The 22,140-nt window shown below is 30.6% G+C and overlaps 4 protein-coding genes across 5 annotated transcripts; 2 read left to right on the top strand and 2 right to left on the bottom strand.

The window, feature by feature from the left end:
• Positions 1-997: 997 nt before the first annotated feature.
• LOC114167536 (E3 ubiquitin-protein ligase ATL23-like) lies at positions 998-1,694 on the top strand. Its single transcript, XM_028052637.1, has one exon. The coding sequence runs from the start codon at positions 1,055-1,057 to the stop codon at positions 1,496-1,498; it is 444 nt and encodes a 147-aa protein (XP_027908438.1). The 5' UTR covers positions 998-1,054; the 3' UTR covers positions 1,499-1,694.
• A 4,514-nt stretch (positions 1,695-6,208) lies between these two features.
• On the top strand, positions 6,209-7,750 carry LOC114166283 (RING-H2 finger protein ATL3). The gene has a single exon (XM_028050998.1). The coding sequence runs from the start codon at positions 6,528-6,530 to the stop codon at positions 7,470-7,472; it is 945 nt and encodes a 314-aa protein (XP_027906799.1). The 5' UTR covers positions 6,209-6,527; the 3' UTR covers positions 7,473-7,750.
• Positions 7,751-9,208: 1,458 nt separating this feature from the next.
• LOC114166356 lies at positions 9,209-10,620 on the bottom strand. Its single transcript, XM_028051073.1, has 2 exons — positions 10,060-10,620; positions 9,209-9,908 (listed from the first exon to the last, which is right to left on the bottom strand). Exons 1-2 carry the CDS (start codon positions 10,159-10,161, stop codon positions 9,498-9,500), a joined length of 513 nt encoding a protein of 170 aa, XP_027906874.1. The 5' UTR covers positions 10,162-10,620; the 3' UTR covers positions 9,209-9,497.
• Positions 10,621-13,121: 2,501 nt separating this feature from the next.
• On the bottom strand, positions 13,122-17,415 carry LOC114167174 (ubiquitin-conjugating enzyme E2 34-like). 2 transcript variants are annotated; one of them, XM_028052165.1, is made up of 10 exons: positions 17,166-17,415; positions 15,753-15,898; positions 15,377-15,431; positions 14,966-15,004; positions 14,776-14,839; positions 14,620-14,681; positions 14,482-14,521; positions 14,293-14,320; positions 13,786-13,877; positions 13,122-13,683 (listed from the first exon to the last, which is right to left on the bottom strand). In XM_028052165.1, the coding sequence occupies exons 2-10, from the start codon at positions 15,807-15,809 to the stop codon at positions 13,404-13,406; spliced, it is 717 nt and encodes a 238-aa protein (XP_027907966.1). In that variant the 5' UTR covers positions 15,810-15,898; positions 17,166-17,415; the 3' UTR covers positions 13,122-13,403. The 2 variants fall into 2 exon arrangements, with proteins under 2 accessions (XP_027907966.1, XP_027907967.1); XM_028052166.1 differs by having other exon boundaries at positions 13,164-13,683; positions 15,753-15,889; positions 17,166-17,401.
• Positions 17,416-22,140: the final 4,725 nt, after the last annotated feature.

Raw genomic sequence — 22,140 nt, forward strand, 5'->3', positions numbered from 1 at the left:
TATTTTATAAACTGATTTATAATTAAATTAAATTTAAAATTCACTTGTTAGATGTATTATATAATGATTAGATTATTATTATGAATATTTAACTTCATTTTAAGATATATTAGAGATTTTATGTCTACTATAAAATAAGATAAATTTATAATGATAATGGGTCTCATCAGATACAAATAATGTTTATTTGTAACATAAAAATTTATTGCTATTTTTTTGTCAGATACTCATTTAAATAGTACTTGCTAATTTTTTTAGACTTGCAAATTTTCCAAACTTATGAATACTCTTAAATATTTGTGAATATTTTGAAAAAGATATTTCATAAATTTTTAAAATAAAATTTAAATAAAATTGTTTTAAAAACTATAAATCAAATTAAATATAAACAAAATTTTAATTTTAATTAAATTTAATAAAGTAAAATGTAAATTAAATTTTATTTTTAATTTTTTGTTAACAACAAATACCTACTCGTAGATTAAGATAAAATGATATTTGTACTAATCCATTTATAAATATCCACAAATACTACTTATTCACTACTGATTTCATCCACAAACATCCTAGATACAGATATTTTTGTCATTTTCATATATAAATGAATATAAATTAATTTTATAAACGAATTTGTAGAGTTAAATTAAAGCTTAAAATTTAATTATTAAAAAAATTCACAGAGTATAACATGAATTGTTGGATTAAAATTGTTATTTTAAATACAGGGTCTTATTTAATTTTGACAATAGCACAACAACTATCGAAGTCAGGTTTTTATTTTATTTTAGTAGTAGCCCTTCAAACCTCAATCTATTCCCTGCACAAAGAACAAAAGATGATAACAAATACTGGTTTTAAAAATTCCATGTCTTTTGCCATATCTAGTCACACATACACATGATGCTATATCAATCATAGGCCTAACCATCAAGTTGGAACAATTTTCAACATTTTTAATGTGAGGTTACTGCACATATATAAAAGGAAAAGGCCAATTTAAACCCAACTTCTTCCATTGTGGTTTCTCAGAACTCAATCACCAAAAACCAACAACATGAGTAGCACCATTCTCATCACTTTCCTCACAGCCATTGCTTTTGTGGCTCAACCATTCCAAAACTACATCATCCAGAGGCTGCACAGAATCTTCAAGCATTGTGGATATGCTGCTGCTGCAGTGAAGGAAAATGAAGATCATGAAAGTGATTTTTGTTCAGTGTGTCTGAGCCAGATTTGTAAAGGGGAAAAAATTAGGTCTCTTCCAGTGTGCAATCACAGGTACCATGCTGATTGTATTGGTGCTTGGCTCAAGAACCACACCACATGCCCTCTTTGCAGGAACAAAATCACTGATCATAGCCCCCAAAAGCATAAACAGGTGAAAAGCTTAGGAGAATCTCTGTTTCATCTCATACAGAGTTTCACAGATCTGTTGGTAGCTATTCTCTATATGGTGCTTCCATCAAGCATCACTCAGAGTTTCCCTCTGGTTCATTGATACTTCTCTCGATTGTATTATAATTTTGTACGTAATATATGTAATATATGCAGAATGATGCAATTGTTAATATTTTTTTGAGTTTTTACTTGTTTGGCTCTGGGAACTATGTTCTGCATAACTATGATTCCTTCATCACAGATTTTTATGATTAGTACAAAAGTTGGTTATAACAGATTTCGAAGTTCCTAATGTATAGCTTCTTCTGGAAAATGTTATATGCAATTCTTATTCCCGCTCAAGAGATATAACTGATATAGGTACAAGGTAAAGAAGTCATTTTCAAGCTAATGCTATTAACCTTAAATTCTTAATCTATATCCTCTGTTATCATCTTTTATAACAGAATTTTCATACTTTTATACCTCATTCAACCTTAAAAACCTATCTGTAAGATAAGATTTACATCTCATTTATATATCATGAAATTGTCTTAACATGATATTTCCAACAACAATATTTATCAAAGTTTTATTCTTTCATAACATCTAAATACACAGATACCTCTATATACCTCTATAGTGATCAGAAATAAAATCAAAAGTATAGTAATAAATGTAAATCTCATATCATAAGTTAAAACTTATTATCTGGGTTATCTTCCATAACATGTGTTCCACTTAATTTCACATAAACAGTTACTTAAGTAATAATTAAATTAAATTGAACTCAAGTCCATTTTACTGTAAAAAAGTGGAATCAAACATAATAGGAGAACAGTAAGTAGTACAAATGACGAAATAAATACCCTCTTGCCGCCATTGGGTCTTGAAAGATTGTTAGGTATAGAAAAATAACATCGGTGATGTTATATTTAAAAAATAATTTAATTAGTCAAATGATATTCAATTTCATTTGAATTTATCAGTTTGATACTCGTTTTTAAAATGTGTTAATTGAGTTTTAATTTTTGAAAAAATATCTCAATTAGGTCCATTTCAGAAAAAAATTGTTAACGCCGTTAACGATATTGATATTTAAAGTGACTTATAATATTAAGTATTGATATTTATATTTACATTTTTTCAAAAGTTGAGACTCCATTGACACATTTTTGAAAATGGGTATCAAACTGACATATTTGAACAAAAGTGAGTATCATCCGACTAATTAAAACTTTTAAACAAAACTATTATGAAATTTTAAGTTTTTCTTATTCTGAGAATTTTATAATTGCAAAGAAGAATAATTTTGATATGATTCAAAATTTTTATATGAATTATGTGTGTCTTTCTTTTTTGTCCAAAAACAACTTTGGTCTCTGTTGTCTCTGTTGTTCTCTGGCAGGCCATGAAGCATATGACTAAATATGAAACAAATGACTTAATTCCAATTGTTCCAACAAATGAATTTGAAGATGACAAATGGTAAGAAATGTTCTCAAGAACAAGAAGACAAATTGTAAGAAGCTTGGTGTAATTAATTGTTCAACCAAATCCTCACAACTTTTTCTTTAACTTTTTAATTGTACATAAACATTTTATCTTATTGGTGTCATTATTAGTTTTTTTTTTTTGTTTCATTATGTAAATATTGTTTCCACAAATTATACGCTCATATCAGTTTTCTCTAATAACTATTCTTTATAAAACTTTGATACATACATTTAAGATCATTTTAACCCATTAGCAAATAAAATAATCTTAAATTTTGGATTACATAAAAATTAGACAAAATTGCATGCAATTTAAATGACCTGTTTCTTGTTACTCGGATTAACCATTTCTTTATTTTTTTATTTGACATATTTTTTTAAGGAAACAATCAAATTTGCTATTCTTAACTTTTTTGTAAAAAAGTTTCAAATGCAAATTAAATAATTTTTTCAACTGATAAATTAAGTAACATTAAAACTTCTCTAACAGTTAGTGAACAAGATAACCAGAATGTAGGTAATGAGTAATTACCAACGTCAAATTTTGAGTGACTCCTCTTCAGAATAGAAAAGAAATTAAAAAGAAAAAAAATGAAAACAAAATAAAGCACTGAAAAAGTTAAAATTATACCATCAATAGTCATAATGAGGAAGAAGAATCATTCCGTTTTATGTTTGTATTTGTTCATGGCAATTAAGCCCCAAATCATGCGAAAAAACGCGTTAATTAATATGGCTATAATCACCAATTTTCAAAGATTAAATATATAGTTTAGTTCCACATTATTTTGCATGTAATTCATGATAATTAATTTCTGGGAACATTTACTTAGATGAATGATAATTCAGATTCTGCAGTGGTAATTTAAATGATGTTAAATTTGATATAAATTATCTCTTAAACTCTTAGAATTTGTTTGGCTTATGAAATTGAAGACTAAATTAATTTAGTCCTTAAATTGTGATGATTAATTAAATTAAAATCCAAAGCTAATAAAATAACAAATAATTACATCATTGATAGAGTCTAGTTGTTTTTGTATTTTTTTCTTCCATTCCAAATAGTTTATGTTCTTTTGAATAATGATATTAAGGTTATACACACGATATATATAAAAAATAATGTATGTTTTAAAGTTTGAAATTGAATTTGCGATTTCATCTTTACAATAAATCTTAAAAGATTAAAGAATATGTATTTAAGTTATATTTAGTTTTAATTTCTATACAATGTGGAATTATTAAGAAGTTAAAAATAAAATAATAAAAACTATATTAATTGCTATTTTTCTAATGTAATAGTAGAAAATATTAATTTATTTTTTATTAGTACATTAATACTATTTATATTAACTATAAACATTGATAATTTATTCAAAATTTCATCAACTCTTTTTGGGATATCTTTTCATCAACATTATTAACATGATAGTGCAAAATCATAATGCACAATCCATAATCCATGCATGCATATGACGATAATTTCATTCATATTTCTTTTTCTAATCTCTGCCACTTCCTTGAGTAAATTATTACTTTCACATAATGACGATAATCAAGGGTAATTAATAAAGACAACACTATTTAATATCAATAATCCAATTTGTAGCTGAATCTTTCTTTCGTTATTGCTAATAATTAATTAACAGGAACCAAATCTTCCCTCATTATATTGTCTGCAATTAGTTCCATATTTCTCCCAATATGTTAATCAAATAGTTTTTTTTTTTAAGTTTTAACCAAGAGTTGGGATCAAAAGTAGATTAGATTATATTAAGTTTAAAAACAATCAAGAATAATCATTATTTAAATTTAAGATTCATGATCAAATATATATATATATATATATATATATATATATATAGATTAATTAGTTTACTGAAACGAAAAATAATTGACCTAAATTTATGTATAAATTAGTAGACTTAAAACTTTAAATAATTAATAACTATATATAGAGAATATGAAAATACATTAATTGAACTAACATATTTTTGTTATTATTAACATAGGTTGACTTCTTCAATTAAATAATTTTGAAACGAAAATTGATATGTTCAATGTGTAGATCGAAACAAAATTTATTTATTTATTTATTTAAAATAAACTCTACTGTTCCATTCTATTCATTATTTTATTTTTCCCCTCTTCCGTAATTTATTTATTCGGTTTGGTCTTTAACTTTATTTCATTTCAAGAAAGCATAATTTCCAATTTTCTTCTTCTCTTCGTACATTAAGAAATAATTTGCAACTTGTTAGTCAAAGTTGCTCTTTATTTTAATTTGACTTTTTCAGTATGAACTTGACTTCTTTAACACGAAGAATGTGCCTTGAAATAACCCAACTAAAATAGTTAATTAAGTGAAGAGTACGACACTTCCTTTCAAATTATTAAATTAAAATAATTATCATAAAATAATAAATAATTAAAACTCTGTGGTGAAGAAGAATCAAGGCAAAAAGAGAAGTCAAACGCAAATTTTCACATTAATCACCCATAATTGTATTACTATTATTTTTTTCAGAAAATTTTGAAGTTTGTATTCTGTGAAGATCTTATATGTATTGATTTTTTTTTTCATTTGTAGATTGTGAAGAGTTACTGTTATTTCGCGTTAAATGTTAGGGTTTATAGTGTCCAAAATTAGGGTCAATTTTTAAAGTTTAAAGGTCAAAATTTTAGGTAAAGTGTGGCTTAAAATTCTACATATACAGCATTCCAGAGAATGGAATAACAACAACTTGCTTGCGAGTAATACAAAACATTATGAGCAGTTTAGATTCTTTTTTCAGTTGGATCGAATTTCATTTTCAATAATTTCACAAGTATTTTTCGTGTCAATCTTTTGTAAAAATAAAATTTTATTTCCATAATCTACACAAATAAAAAATTTGACTAAATGTCAACACATATTATTGTGAAAATAAAACTTCAATTACAACAAAAAGATAACATTACAAAAATCTATCCAAGTTCATGTTTTTAAATCCAAAGTTGTAATTTTATTTTTTTTGCCCATTTGGGAAGTTAAGGATCTGAATCTGAGTCATTAGTGGTTAAATTCAATAGACGGGTCAAAGGGGAAATGCAAAGAAGCTATCTCTATAATTTCAAAGTCTTTAGAACAATAAATAAAAGGTAAAGAGAATAGTTTTCAAACAAACAAGTCCTACCAATTATCTAGGATGGAAGCAGTTGAATAAAGCCACAATTTTGAATCCATCCTTTTTTTTTATTCAATTAAATAATTGTAATGAACTCAAATTAAATTTTAATTTTGTCTGGAATTAATTTAAGTCATTGACTATTGACTCCAAATCCATCACCTTCTTCTTCTTCTTCACTTTGTTCCAAAGTTGAAGTCTTGTAGCCCAAAGTGGAGGCTAATCCTTCTTCTTCTTATTCCCTTCACCTTCCTACCTTCTTCTTATCCCAAACCACATTCACAAGCCAAAGTGTCAAACCCATTTTTTCAACTTCTCCTTCTCTCTTCACACTCACTTCCCATTCCCATTCCCATTCCAACACTCTAACTATACAAAGCATCGACCTTTTTCACTCTCCCTTCAAAACCCGTAATTTTGAGACTAATTCTGTGTTCTGGGTGTGTTTAAGCCTTCACCGGAATCAGAAAGTTTCGTTTTTTTAAACATGGGTTCAACTCCGACCACCGTGTCTGGTGACAACTCATTGGGTGAATCTGATACAATAGAGATAACCGGGAAGGTCATGGTGGTGGCTATAATATTTCTTTTCATGGTGGTTGTGTTTGTTCTCGTGCTTCATCTCTATGCAAAATGGTTCTGGTGGAACATGGAGGAGAACGCCGCCCCTCAACCTCGCCAGCGGCGGCGGAGGCGCCGCCGGTTTGTCTTCGCTCCCGGGCAAGACCCGGTGACCTATGAGACTCATCAAGTTGGGCTTGACCCTTCAGTTTTAAAGTCCTTGCCGGTGTTGGTGTTCCAACCTGAGAACTTCAAAGAAGGTTTGGAGTGTGCAGTTTGTCTCTCTGAGATCATTGAAGGGGAAAAGGCCAGAGTTTTGCCCAAATGCAATCATGGGTTTCATGTGGATTGCATTGACATGTGGTTCCATTCTCACTCCACTTGCCCTCTTTGTAGGAACCCTGTTGGTTTTGAATCCTCTAAGACAAGTGAGGAGAATGATTTCTCAGAGAACACTGAATCATCATCAAATGAAGAGAATTCAGATGCTGTGAGTGGTTTACGGTCTTCAAATTTTCCCACAAATGTGTTGGTTTGGGGAAACCACACACAAGTTAGTTCTTTTGGAGTTTCCTTGGAAGAGGAAGAAGGGAGTTCTCAGCAGGCAACTTTTCCTCCATCATCTACATCATCTTCTTCTTCTTCAGACGGTAACAATGTTAATGGTAGATGTTATGGAATGTTGGTGATTGATATTCCAAGTGAGTGTACTTCATCCTCTTTATCCCCTTCTGGAAGTAGGTGTGTTGAAGAAGAGGTGAAATCACCGATGGCTGCCACATTGAGGTCATTTAAGAGGCTTTTGAGCCGGGACAGAAAGCTAAGTCCTTGTAGTCCAAGTTCTGTAGATGTTGAACAAGCACAGAGCTAGAAATTTGTGGATGGAACCATTAATTATTATTTTTAGAAGAGTTCTTCATTGGTATGCCACTTCCTTTCCAATAGTAGTGCACATAAATGGCTGAGGATGGTTGATACAGTATCTTGTTATACAGTCATTTTTTCCTTCTTTTTTAATGTATGTGCTTGAACTTTGAAGCACGTTGAGCCAATTGTCTATTATGTTTATATTGTATAAATGACCAGTTTCTTCCTAGTGAAAGGGTAAAATGACCCCTTTTCTTTTCCACAAGATGAATTTTATAGTATTGTTGACTAAATTTTGATCCTTACTTGCAATTAGCTTGATCTTCTGGTTACTATATCTTGAACATAAAATGGTGAATGAAATACAATGACTGACTTTTTCTAATTTTCAGATGTGATCTGTGTTAGGAATGCGATTGCTCAGATAGCAGAGGCTCACTGTTACTGGTTTGATAGTATAATTTGAATAAAGCATGTTTTCTACTGTCAACACTATCCATAACTCGAGATGATGTTGATGGTGCTTCTAACTACGATCAGGATTGATAAAATATACATTAATCTAAATCTTACTACCAAAAGGAGGCCAAAAAGTATGGCCAAGATTTGATAAAATAACTATTATTTCACATCTTAGTACCAAAAGGAGGCAAGAAAAAGGGGTAAAGAAAGAATAAATTATTAAGAACTTCGAGATCATTGTGTTTATGGTCTCGAGTAATCTTTAGATTACATATAACCCGATTTTTTCAAAGGAGAAAGGGAGTGTTCAGATTTATTATATCAGGGAAATTACGGGCTGATCCTTTTGTGCTTGATGAAAGGTTGAAACTTTACCAAATCATTAACCATTTCACTGTCGATATAACAGATAAGCTAATGTTTAAGGTAGTAGTTCACTTTCGGTTGGTTAGTTAGCCCCTTGATCAAGCCATCCAAACCCGACAAAGAAGTTTTATTGACAAATATTCTGCTTAGTTCGGTTGCCTAGGTAGTGGCAGGCACAAATCCTAAATTTTCTCAATCATGTTTTCCTTTTCACACATCCCATGGCATGGCCAATGCTTTTTCACTTCTTTTTTTCCCAATGCTTTTCTACTTTTTACCTCTTCACTTATTGTTCATCATCCCTTTAGGCCCTTTTCCATGGCCATCCCCATTTCTTTGGCATGCTTAAACCAGTTCATGGATTCACACACATCACTATTTTAGTGGCTTGAACATGGGGAAAAGATTGACATTTGGGGTCTTGAAGGTTGTGTCATTTTTACATGTTGTTCTTTTCTTGATATATATTTTTTACCACTTCAATTTTATTCATTCTGTTCATTTCCCACCTGAGAATAGAATTTATCTTTTTTTATATGAAGCAGAAAAGAGTTGAAAGCATAGAGTTTTGTAGGCTTTTTGCAGCAAAATATGCTTTTTGTCAAAGCCATTGTCTGATTTTATGCTTTCACTTTGTTACCTAATGACATCTGAACTAGTAAGAGCTTAGCAGGTAAGAAATCCCTCTTCCACCTACATGCTAGAATGGAACAGCTTCTTTGAAAACTAGAATGTAAAAAGGAACATTGACTAAGGACATAAAACAAAAGAGGGTGGAAAAGGATAGATAGGAAAAAGAGGGTTTTTTTCAAATTTCTCAGGAAATTGGGCAAATGGAGAATTACATGACTGCATATAGTTTTCAAAACTAACATCCTTACTGTAATTGAAACCTGTCTATGAATTACATGGTTTGAGCAATCTCATAACATTACTTATGAATGTTTGAAAATTATAAATTGGAAACAGGATGAGTTTTCAGAACAAGGAACAAAGGTTGCTCGTTTTGAACTACCTTTGTTCACTATCAATCCAACAAGGAGCAAACACAACTCATATTCAAAACCAGAAACATAAAATTCTTCTTCTCAAAGTTATTGTACTACATTGGCCAGCAAAATTCTCAACCAAACAAATCAGAAAGCCTTTCTCAATGAAGTTTGAGTCACCACAATCTGCAACTGTGCCAGTGATAAACAAGTCAAGTGACCATATAGAGGGGTCCATAGTTCTGATCAGCAAGAGGGCTATGATTTTGTTGTTGGAGAGAAATGTAGGGTATCTCATTTTCCTCTCTCTTTGTGGGTTTGAAAAGGCTTACAAGAGGACCAGATGAAGGACGCCAATGTTTTCCATCAGAACTTTTGCAGGACTTATACATTGGACCAGAAGAATGAGCATGACCAGAACCACCCCTTGGTTTAGAATTCTTGGTGGTTTTTTCACCATGATTGCTTTTCCTATCAGATTTCCACCATGAAGTCAGAGAACTTTTCCATGATTTCTTCCCCTTTTTCTCTTTCTCCGATCCTGCTTTCCTGGATTCCTCTGGGTACACTGATGAACTCTTCAGTTTTTGTTCCTTTCCATGTTGCTTTGCTTCCTCCAAGAACTACTCAAAACCACGAAAAACCATAAACCATCAAAAATTGTACAATATTTGTTGAAATCTTTTCTGTCATAGTCTCATTTGTTAACAAGTTCAGAAGGAGCAACATTGGTGTTAAAATTCAAGAGCCAACAGTGAAGTAAGTATCTAATACCTGGCAAAAGTCTTGTTGCAGATCAAATCCATAGTCATAAAACTGACACTCTTCAAATGTTGCATGTGATGGAGATTTCATCATTTTCAGCAAAAAACACATACAAAAAAAAACAACTTGAGATGAACAAAATGAAAAGCAGAAGACCCAGAGAGAAGGAAAAGAAAAAAATGAGGCTTTCAAGGATTATCCAAATTCACTTGATAACTCTTCCTGGGGACAAGCATTTGCCTCATCGTGAAAATCCCTTCAAATGGAAAACAATGGCTTCTAACTTTTACATCAAATTAGTTCACATGGGGGGATTTACTAACTTGGATCATCAAAGGCAAAGTTCAACAACTCCTCATAAAAATATCAAAGTCACATGGCCAGTTATGGAGATGACAGTAACTGTGGTGGTTGAAATGGCATTGCAGTTTTTGGCTTATCATTCACAGTTTTCTCATACAGGAACAATTGGAGTAAATTGGAAGATGCATCAATATGAGAAGAGATTGTCTTATATAACATAGTACATCAAATTCAGACTAAACATAAGACAAAGTTGCTAGGCTAATAATGCCAGTGGGAAAATGGTAGAAATTAAAATTGGAAAAAAGACCAGCACAATGCAAATAGTATTTGATTTGGCATTTAGAGTCTAAAATTTATAATTCTAATGTAACAAATAAAGTTACACAGTAATTTCAACTTGAATATAAATCATAAGTCCACACAGTTTGATTTTACACCGAACCAAATATATTATAAATCCAACTTCACTTTTAATGTAGAAGTGAAATTAAAGAAGCAATTGAAGAAAATGTTTAGGCTTTTATGGTAACCAAGCATCTAAATATCTTGACAAAAAGTGGGTAAATATTGATAATTATTATGACAACCATTTTTTTCCTCATCTGGGACCATACTTAATCACTACATTTCACTTTATCTTCACCTTTTCAAATAAAAGAAAATTTCATTCTTTCACCCAAATTATTTTTTTCTAAGACCATAACTAATAATACTAAGAAACTAAAAAAAAAAACAATGAAAATTAAAAAGTGAAGAAGAGAGAAACAAAATTAAACTGGAATTTCACTTTCATATTAGAAGTTAAGGTATAAGTAATGGCAACAGTCTGGGTACACCAAAATGTTTATTAAATTAAAATGTTTATTAAACATGTTTTTACACCAAAAGGTTTATTAAATTAAAAGTGGAAAATGTAACTTCTGAATTGAGTCAAGAATATGAACAAGTTATGAAACAATTTGTAGAACAAAATATAGTTCTAAATACGATATAAAACCTTAGATCAAGATGTGTTGTCGAGCTCATGTGTTGTGCTTTATTCTTTTATGATATATATATATATATATATATATATATATATATATATATATATATATATATATATATATATATATATATATATATACTGTTCTCTTTCTACTTCATAGTTTGTCTGTTCATCTGAAAGAAGGGGTAATTGAAAATAAAATTAATTTTTACTTTTTACTGAAAAATGATTTTTGTATTAAATAGTGAGATTGTTGTACTGTTTTTACTTTTTTTTTCTAGTCTCTATTTGTTCATCTTTATTTCTATTTAACAAAACTTTGGCTCTATTTTTTTTTCATGTTGATTAACTTTTTTTAATCAATTTTCCTCTGTCTATCAATTAGGGCAAATGTGTATTCTTGGAAAGGTATAAAGTAATTAGATGGAATTAATGTATAATAAAAGTATAAAAATATGAGTTTATGCGAAAATGTTAGTGGGTATTATTATGAAAAGAACTTTAGAAAATAACAAAAGAAATTAAGTGAGAAGTAGTCCCACATCGACCGGAGAGATGGGTGCGTCAATTACGGCGAATGTTTGGGAAGGAACATGTTTTAACTTAGCATGTTATTGCCCTATCAGTCTATGGCATTCACCACACTTCACTTCTCGTATGTTTAGCTTTTTTGAACAAGTCAATAAAAAGTGCATTGCTTATTTCTTAATAACATTTCTATTTATCAACATTTTCTTTGAGATTTAATTGATTTATAATTATGATAATCACTTAGTGGATTCTTATGAAAAGTTAATATAATTAAGAATTTCTTAGGGTGTATATATTATCTTAAAATAAGAAATAATTGAAGATTTACGGAATACAATGAATACTTTGCTGCCCACAATGTCAAAATTTGAAAAATGACTTTTGATTTCTATTCATCCTAGAAGATGTACGGATTGGGTTTGGTTGAGTGGAAAAAGGGAAGGAAAACGACACGAAGAAATAATGAAGGAAAAAAGGAAGAAGAAAAAAGTAATTTGATGGGGTAGAAGAGAAGAAAAATAATTAACACCGAAGAAAGAAAACCTAACAACTTTTTTCGCATAAAGATGTGAAGAAAGAGAGAGAGAATGAAAACTTGTAATTAGGTCAACCCTTTTTTTTTCCACATTCAATGATTGTAAACTATATTTTTTTATTTTTTCTTTTATATATAATTATTAATAAAGAAGTTTCATCTTTATATTTATTTCTAATTTATATCTAACTATTATTTTGTTGTACACAATTTTTTGTTAACTTTATTTTTTATTAATATGTCTCATGTTATTATTTTACTTTTTAAGTTTTATAAGTTTTTTTTTAAACTTCAATTAATTATTTTCTATCTAATAATATTTTGTAATCATTATAATAAAACTATCTTTTGTTTTTTCTTACGAGAAAAAAAAATAGAATACATTAAAATCCACAACATTTTGTAAAATGTGGTTGAAATATAAAAATGAACAAGAGTCGTGACCTCTAGAAATAAATCTCAATGGTAAAATTTTATTGTGGCAACAAAAATCGTTCATTAAAATTGGCCAATATTCCACCTTCCTTCACAGAAAGTGGACACATTCCATTTATAACTTTTCACTCTTTAGATATTGGGCCATTAAAGGGATCAAAAGTGTTACTGCAAATTACGTTTGTACGTTTTCTTTTTGTTATTGTTACCTACCTCAATGGTTTAATCGGATATAATTTTCCCATTCTAAAAAAAGCATAATGGAGCCAAGCAGCATGTGCAGTGTGAGCAACAACACTACGGGGCAAACCTCAAACATTTAGAAGAAAATGACAAGTAGCAAACATTTAACTTCTTAACATTCACCACCAAGAAGCTGGCAAAATAGACACAAAGGAGTAAAATCAGCCCTCAACATAGTAAACGCAGCCTCCATGTCCATCATTTCCCTATACAAATTCTGTTAGACATGACAAACTAAGCAGAACATATAGAACCAGTTGCAGGAGAACACTTTGTGGACCCTTATACCTCATAAAGATTTTTTTTTGCCTATCGTCACAGCTGAAGCAGAGGTAACGCCATTACAACCCCGAAGATGGAGAAGAGTAATAACATCATCCATGTGGGAAATGGTTTTCTGTTTTTCCTCATATCCTTTAACCCATCTACTCTTCTCATGTCTTGTCCTGAGGATTCTAATTTGTTCTCCACAACTGACTTGGAACTCTTGTCAGGAGACGCCTCTGATGGGACCCGCTCTTGAGCAGCCTGTTCAGAAAGTTGTTGCTGGTTGTACTTCTCCACATACTCAGGGAACATCTTCCTGAATGTTGCGCTGCGTGGAAAATAATCAAAAACACCAGGAATCAGTTCTGAAACACGAGTTACACAGACATTGCTCACTTCCATCTGAGAGTAGTTGGTGCAAAATACTTACTTCTTACAGTTGAAAGAAAGGGAAGATTTTGCAAGACGTTGCTTCTCAGCGGTAGTTGTGTTTACGCTGCCAGTGGTTGGACTGTTGTCCATCTGAAAAACACAAGTCTGTCAGTTATCGAAAAGTCTTGACTGAACACTGCATACATGGTGAAGTATCAACTGCACAGGTTAACCATAGGAGTCTACTAATGAACTCTATTAGCTACGATCCACACGTAGCAGTTGCAAAATTGGAAAATTGATTTAGCTTTTTTTCGCTACAATATAAACAACAAAGACGAGTGATATTGTTGGACTCTTGAGTTTCGTGTCAGTGGTGGAATAAATCCATGGCAATGTTGAAGGTCACAGGTTTAACTCTAGCCCCACCCACCAGTCCACCATCCACAAAGAAAACCCAGAGAATTAGCAATAAAAAGAGAGAAATGTCTTCAGAGCGAAGAGCAGCCACAGGAAATAGAAGAAACATAAAGTTCAATTGCAATATGAGGAAACTACAACATACCATGAACGAAAGAAGTCCTGTTAATATGCTGCATTCATAAATTGAAAACATCAGTATAAAGCTATAAAGTAAATAATAATCAACATCTGTTATTCACAGATATCAATTCCGCATGAAAAAAGAATATATAGACACTTTCGAAAGTGAAAGTAAAAAAAAACTAGAATTTCATAAGTAGAGCTTTCTGACCTTGATACAGACCACATGGGATTCCAACTTTCCGGATGAACTGCAAACGCAACAAATCCCACGTAAATATAAAATTGTAATAGGGGTTTACTCCTGATATTATTTGTTCTGGGCTGTAACAGATAAAAAAGAACATACAGTCGCTCATAGACAAACAGATCTTTTTTTGTGTCATGAACCGTCCATTAGGTGTAGTCATGCTACATTACAGAAAGTTGTAACTTTGTCAAAATTAAAATGAAACAGATAAATGAAAAATAGAATGAACAAGCATACAACAGCGAGAAGGATCACCTGATTCCAGGAGGTTTATACGGATATTCAGGAGGAAACTTGATTTTTCCATAGTAATATCCACCTAAAAATGGAGTAAAAGAACATAAATAGTATATAAATTAAAATATGATTACTTAAATTGGGACATTTCAGAATGACAAAGCACAGGGTAAAATGGTCAATATGCAATGATCAAAATTTGCTAAACCTGCAAAAGGTGTTCCTTCACTTCCCTCCAACACATAATCTGATGATACATTAACATACAATAAGGTCAGTATCAAGTATCAACCATTCCATAACAAACAACTTAAAATAAAATTGCTGACATTGAAGTAAAGGCTCTACAGCATGGATATACGCACACAGAGAAATCTCTATAAGCACTTAAAGAAAAATAAAATAAGAAAAAATAAAATATATTTATCTTATGAACTAAAACTAGATTCTTAAAAAAGCTAAATTTATATTATGCACAAGTTACATTTAGATCATAGAGGAAACTTCATTTGTTTCTTATATATGACATGTCAAACGTTCAACATTTTTTTCTTCTTTCTAAACATCAGAGCTCAACATAAATTAATATACAAAATGTGACAGTGTGAAACAAACTTACGCCATTCAAGAATATCACTGGGTGAAGGACGAGCCACAACATGAGAAACTGGCTCCTGCAAACACAATTTAAAGTTAAGCATTATCCAGTTGACATATTTTTTAAATACCATCAGCTATTTATCTTTTTATTACAAAAAAAGGAAATCCCACGTCAATTTTTGAAGACCCAAACAATCCACCACAGTAAATTATGCATTTTAGACTAACTAACTTATCGTGTAAAAAAAGGAGACAAAAGGAGAAGAAGCGGAGATAACAGAACAAGGATAACTACATATCGCTCCAGCAACAGAATAGGTAAGCAGACACACTGAGCTCCCCCCAAAAAAAAATAGTGAAGCACAATTTTAAACGACAGAAGATGATGTACGTACTTTACAGAGGGCCCTATATTCCTTCTGAAGGCGCTTGATGCATGATTTCTCCGCCATCCAACAAATTAAGCACGGTATCAAGAACAAGGCCCTACGCTACGCTCTGTTATTTTAAGCTCAAATGCAATCTTTGTTTCCTGCAAAAACTGATCAAGAAAATAAATATTAATAAATTAATAAATTGAATATAAATAAAGAAAAACACAATAAAAAGCCACTGTAAAATAGAAGTGAAAATTAAGAAAACAATTAACGTCACAACACAAAAAGTAGATTCTACGCAAATAAAAGGTGACGGAGACATACACACATGCGTGTGTACTCACTAGCACGAGTGCACAAATTGAAAAACATACAAACACTATAAACTGTCATCGTTTTATTTCAAGGATCAAACCATATTTGATGCAGAGAGTGGAATTTACACAACTATTTCCAAATGCCATGACATGATTATAGTGGCTAAACCAATCACTGAATTCTCTTCTAAACAGAATTCAACACATCAAAATTGGCCCGCTCATCTGTCAACTGATTCGTCATATGACTAACTTTCTCTCTCTAAGGATCCACTAAGAGCAAGAACAGAAGGTGGAAGATATGCTGTATAAGAACCAGAACAAAAATATCTATCTATCTCTACAAAAACCATATAGGAGCCAGAACATAAACATCAACGTCCATACAAGGTTTGAATTATCACAATTCACAAGCCTATAGGCTGTATCTTCAGAGACATATAACAGTATCTATCAAATTCACACAGCAACACATACGCGCCTACACTTAGCCCGATAATTTACGAAATGCTTATAGAATTACACTATCGCCAATTTCCCATTAATCTGTCCTTAAAGCAGACCACTCCTGTAAATCACACTATAACCGACAAACAGCAGCAACCAAAATTCGTTTAATTCTCAAGATATACCTATATATTGGCAAATTATAATTGTACAAACCCAGCACACGCTAAAAACAATTTCCGCTCCCAATCACTGACAGAAAAAGGCCTACCCTAAATTACAACATCTCCCTAGAATTCCTCCTTTGAACACTATGCCCCTTCTATTCCACAACTTCAACGCCATGCCACTGAACTAATTCTACCCACACAAACCCGATCCGCACAGCGATAAATTGATTATTTGGGTGATGCACTTCCCATTGTAACCACCACCAATTCTAAGATCATAAATGACACCCATAACAAAATTAATAAATAAAAATAACACAATCAAATGATAAAGATCAAACCTCGATCAAACCCCAACTTGAAAAGATAGAGAAATAAATTGATAAAAAATATATATAAGAAACTGGAATCTGTAAATTAAACAACGGAAAAACGAAAAAACGGAATTGATTGATTCGTTTACGTCGGCATCGAGAGAAAGAGGTGGGGAAATTGACCTGAGATCCAATTTCTGGTTGTCCCAATTCGACGCAGAAGAATTGGTTGGGAAATCGGTGTTTAATTATTTTTCCCCCTTTCGGTTACGAAGACAGAGAAGCGAAGGGAACAGAGTTCCAGAAACGACGGCGTTTAGAGCAGAGTCTAGAGAGAGAGGACGTGAAGCTGCGTTTCCATAGTTATATTATTGCTGTGCTGGATCGAGTGTTATACAACACTTTCTCCATCACATTTTTCAGACTGAACCTTCCTCTCCACGGACCATTTTACCCCTCTTTATCTTTCCCATGTTACCCTCACAGCTGAGGGTGCTTACGTACTTTCATATCCATTCCATAGTTCATGGAAATTTCTTAACCGTAGGATTCGTGGTACCAGCATTTGACTCTGGCTAAGATATCTCTTTTTGGTGACCATTTTTTAGTGGACCGTGAACGGCTAAGATTACGATCTTCCAAAATAGAATCCAATTACGATGCATCAAAAATATTTATCGAAATTTTAAAATATTTTCAAATTTTATTGAGTTTTCATAGTCAAATAAAACAAAAGTATACAACTTGAGAAATTAAATTGCTGATCTGACTTATATTTTAATATTACATACTTTATTTTATTTATAATTGTTATAATATTATCAATTATATATATTTTTTAAAATTATTTTGATACTAATAAATTTTTATACCCACCTTATATTCACTATTTTATCTTTTAATTTTTTTAATAAATACTACTCCTTTTTTATAATAATTATATTATCTTTTTGTAACTCCTAACAAATTAGGTATCTTGACCAGGTCAATAATAAACTGATTTTCACACCACTTTACGTTAGTAACAAATTATATATAATTATTAATATTTAATTGATTTGTTTAATGAAATCTCTATTTTAAGGATTTGTTATTTGTACCTACCTCTATTCTCTCCATAACAAATTTTGCAACTTCTTGCAGGTAAAAAGAGGTCCGAAAAAGACAATTAGAATTTACCACATCACGTGACGCATTAAATAGTTGTAGTTCAGGTTTCAACTATTTGTGAATATAAGAGAAATTACCACGAGGTCCTCCACCAAACACAAACCCAAACCCAAACACCAACTCACCTCTCGCATAAGTATCACAAAGTTGTTAGCGACAATAACGTTGACGAGGCCAACAACATATATAATATGGATTTCATTTGAGTAATTTTTGTCATAAGAATTGTATGAAAAAGTATGCAATTCCATCCAAAAAAATTGTACAAAGAATTTACAATTTTATACTTGCATAAGGTTTGTAATTTTTATCATAAAATTTGTATTTGAAGATTTACAATTTTATCATATAAAATTATACTTTGTCATTTTTTTCAAAAGAATGTGTATGAGATTCTAATTAAATTAAGAAGAGGAGGTGTTGTACCTTTGGTGAAATATTAATGTTTTTTTTAGTATTTAAAGAATGTGTTTTTTTAATGTATGTATGATTAGGAGTGTCAAAACAGGTCTCGTTAGTTGGATCGGCTTACCAGCCCGCCAAGAAAAGGACAGACTGAGTTTAAATTTTTAACCCATCGACCGATTTTGGTCCAGTCTGCCTAACTAGTCGAACTAGCGGGCCAAAGATGGGTCAGCTTGTCCCTAGTTTGTTTGCCCGTTTTTATAAATATATTTTTTACTTTTTCAATTTAAAAAATTAAAAATAATTTAAAAAATTAAAATTTTGTACTATATTTTTTATAAATACAAATATGCAATATTAGTATAATTTAAACCATTGACACTTATAAATTAAGTTCTAAATATTAGTTACAATAGAGTAATTTAGCATGTAAATATAATAATTATTTTAATTTATCCAACTTAAGATATTAATTGATCAATTAAAACCTTAGAAAATATTTATATGATTAAATATGTTCTAAATATTTATTTATAAGTATATATATATAAACAAATGTTACAAATAAAAAAAAATGGCAACCCAACCTATTGACCCGTTATGCGGCAAACAGGTTACAATCTTTGACTTGTTTTTCAGTAGCGAATCAACCTGACCCGACTGTTTTTCGCAGACCAAGGACACGACGGACTAGTCCGTTTTGTCATCCCAATATGTGATAAAGTCATGCTTAATTAGCTTGATGTTGATAATAATTTCATTTTGAGCATTACAATATTCTAATTTCTAAGGAATTATTCACCCGATCTCATTGTTTAATATGAAAAAGATAGAAAGTAAGAAACTATTATGAAAATTAATAATTAATTTGAATATTGTCACTGAAATATGTTGGTGTAAATGTGGTTTAGAGAGTTGTGTGTCACGATGATTTGGATAATCTGTGTGTTATATGTAAACTTATAATTTTTGTCTAGGAAAATTATAAGAGAAATATTATAATTTTATTTGGAAAATATTGTATTAGGTTTGCAATTTTATCACTTTTATTGAAATTTTAGAAAAATAGATTATTTGTAGGACTTTTAATAGTTTTGTACATTATAATGTGTTAAACTCTATGTATAAAACCTACTTATGTGGTTAATAATGTTGAAGATCTCATTTTTGTTTGTATCATAATATTACATTATGCAAGTGAAACCATTTTTTTTTTACAAATTTTTTGTAAAGATAAATTAAATTTAAATTTACTTTTAAATATAATATCAAAATATATTTTACCAATTTATTAAACCTATCATGCAATGTATTTCCAAACTCCATGTCGTGCTATGTTTTCTTATTATTATTGCGGACGCAACAAGTTTAACCATCGTTGTTAATCAATCATAGTGAAATTTCTTAAGAGGTCCTAGAATATGACCAAACTATGAACAATGAACAAAATTTAATTAGTTATTGAGCAAAAGTACGTTAACGGGGTGGGTAGAGTATGGTTAGTAGCTCTCCATATCTTAATCGTTAGATAAATATCTGTCTCGTACCGTACTCATGTTTGTCGTGTATCCGTTATGCGGGTACTCGCCTATTTTTTTCATATCCACGGTACTCGCGGATATTTGCAAAATTCTTTAAAAAAAAATATTTAATCATAAATTCAAATAAAATTAAATTAAATACATCACTATCATAAATTTTAAATAAAGTTCAAATAAACTAAAGTTGATACAAATCCAAATAATTGTAAAAGTAAATATAAAATGACGTTCAACATAATATTTAGTAGAATATGGTTAGTAGCTCTCCATATCCTAATCGTTAGATAAATATCTGTCTCGTACCTGTACTCATGTTTGTCGTGTATCCGTTATGCGGGTACTCGCCTATTTTTTTCATATTCACGGTACTCGCGGATATTTGCAAAATTCTTTAAAAAAAAAATATTTAATCATAAATTCAAATAAAATTAAATTAAATACATCACTATCATAAATTTTAAATAAAGTTAAAATAAACTCAAGTTGATACAAATCCAAATAATTGTAAAAGTAAATATAAAATGACGTTCAACACAATATTTAGTAGAGTATGGTTAGTAGTTCTCCATATCCTAATCGTTAGATAAATATTTGTCTCGTATCCGTACTCATGTTTGTCGTGTATCCGTTATGCGGGTACTCGCCTATTCTTTTCATATCCACGGTACCCGCGAATATTTGCAAAATTATTTAAAAAATAAATATTTAATCATAAATTCAAATAAAATTAAATTAAATATATCACTATCATAAATTTTAAATAAAGTTATAATAAACTCAAGTTGATACAAATCCAAATAATTGTAAAAGTAAATATAAAATGTCGTTCAACATGATAGAAATTCTTTAATTAGCGTTTTGATCAACAAACTTACTCTCTCTAATTGATTCCTGAACAAATAAACAAAATAAACAAATAATAAACTTCAATTGCCGCGTGCCATGTATTCTTATTTTGATTTCATCATTTGACAACAAACATACCATAAACGTCATTGTTTATATAAGGTTTGATGTATATGCCAAATTTGAAAGAAATGAAAGAAAAGAATGTCAATGGGTGTAAGTATAACGGGTACGGGTATCCACAGGTACGGATACTATGATACTCGTATCCACTTTATTAACATGTGGGTATAAAAAATATCTATACCCGCAGGTAGTGGGTATTTATTTTTAATATCCATTTTCAGTTTGTTGTAGATTTTATCCGACACGTGGACAGATTTTTTTACATCCCAATTCTTGAATTACCCTATTGAAAACAAGAGTCTTGATCTAAATAACATGGAGAAACTGCAAGAAAAAAAAATGTAAACATATATGATCAATTACATAATACATAATATCTCCTCTCCTTACTATACCACAATACACCCCATGTCTAAACAAAGTCTAAATCTCGTGTTTCCTTTAGTGGCTAATTTTGATTTTCAATTTTCACGGTGATGACTAGGAAAAAAATAAAATTAAGAAGCTTTTTAGCCTTGCATCTTTGTGTCTGCCTAAATTAACCAAGTTGGGTGGTAAACAGCTGCAAAAGCTACTGCTACTTTCTTACAATAACTAAACATGAAAGAAAAGCTGAAGTGTGCTTCTGATGCAAGCTTCATTATATGCTTAAATGCCATATCAAATAATTGCAGCACCCAACAACTTCACTTGCACCTTTTCGGGAATGATGAAACTCATGTTTTTTCACTGAGCGTGTGTCAAGCATGCCCCAACAAGGAAAGAAGCAGTTGTGTGAACCGAACATTCTTGATCTAAGTGTGACGACTCTAGCATTATATCCAGTAAAATCAAAATAATTGAACATTATATAAAGATAAAAATTCATAAATTTATTATTTTAAAATTTTGAATCAAAAATAATAACAAATTTTTATGTATCGACTCATACTCATTAATATTAAATAATGTTTTATTTGTTGATTAGGCTTACTGATTAATGTTAAATCTCTTCGACCAAACACGGTAATTACATACCGATATTTAATCAAATAAGTAAAATTGAAAAAATACATGAGTGTTTAATTTGA

The sequence above is a fragment of the Vigna unguiculata genome, chromosome 10 (assembly GCF_004118075.2).
Source record: "Vigna unguiculata cultivar IT97K-499-35 chromosome 10, ASM411807v1, whole genome shotgun sequence".
NCBI lineage: Eukaryota > Viridiplantae > Streptophyta > Magnoliopsida > Fabales > Fabaceae > Vigna > Vigna unguiculata.

Bases quoted from the DNA above. Each gene is read 5' to 3' on its own strand.
- LOC114166356 (XM_028051073.1), bottom strand. From the start codon at position 10,161: ATGTGTTTTTTGCTGAAAATGATGAAATCTCCATCACATGCAACATTT. The intron at 9,909-10,059 runs GTATTAGATACT...GGTTTTGAGTAG, and splicing joins TGCAACAAGACTTTTGCCAG to TTCTTGGAGGAAGCAAAGCA.
- LOC114166283 (XM_028050998.1), top strand. From the start codon at position 6,528: ATGGGTTCAACTCCGACCACCGTGTCTGGTGACAACTCATTGGGTGAA.
- LOC114167536 (XM_028052637.1), top strand. From the start codon at position 1,055: ATGAGTAGCACCATTCTCATCACTTTCCTCACAGCCATTGCTTTTGTG.
- LOC114167174 (XM_028052165.1), bottom strand. From the start codon at position 15,809: ATGGCGGAGAAATCATGCATCAAGCGCCTTCAGAAGGAATATAGGGCC. The intron at 15,432-15,752 runs GTACGTACATCA...TTGTGTTTGCAG, and splicing joins AATATAGGGCCCTCTGTAAA to GAGCCAGTTTCTCATGTTGT. The intron at 14,840-14,965 runs GTTTAGCAAATT...CTCCATTTTTAG, and splicing joins TGAAGGAACACCTTTTGCAG to GTGGATATTACTATGGAAAA.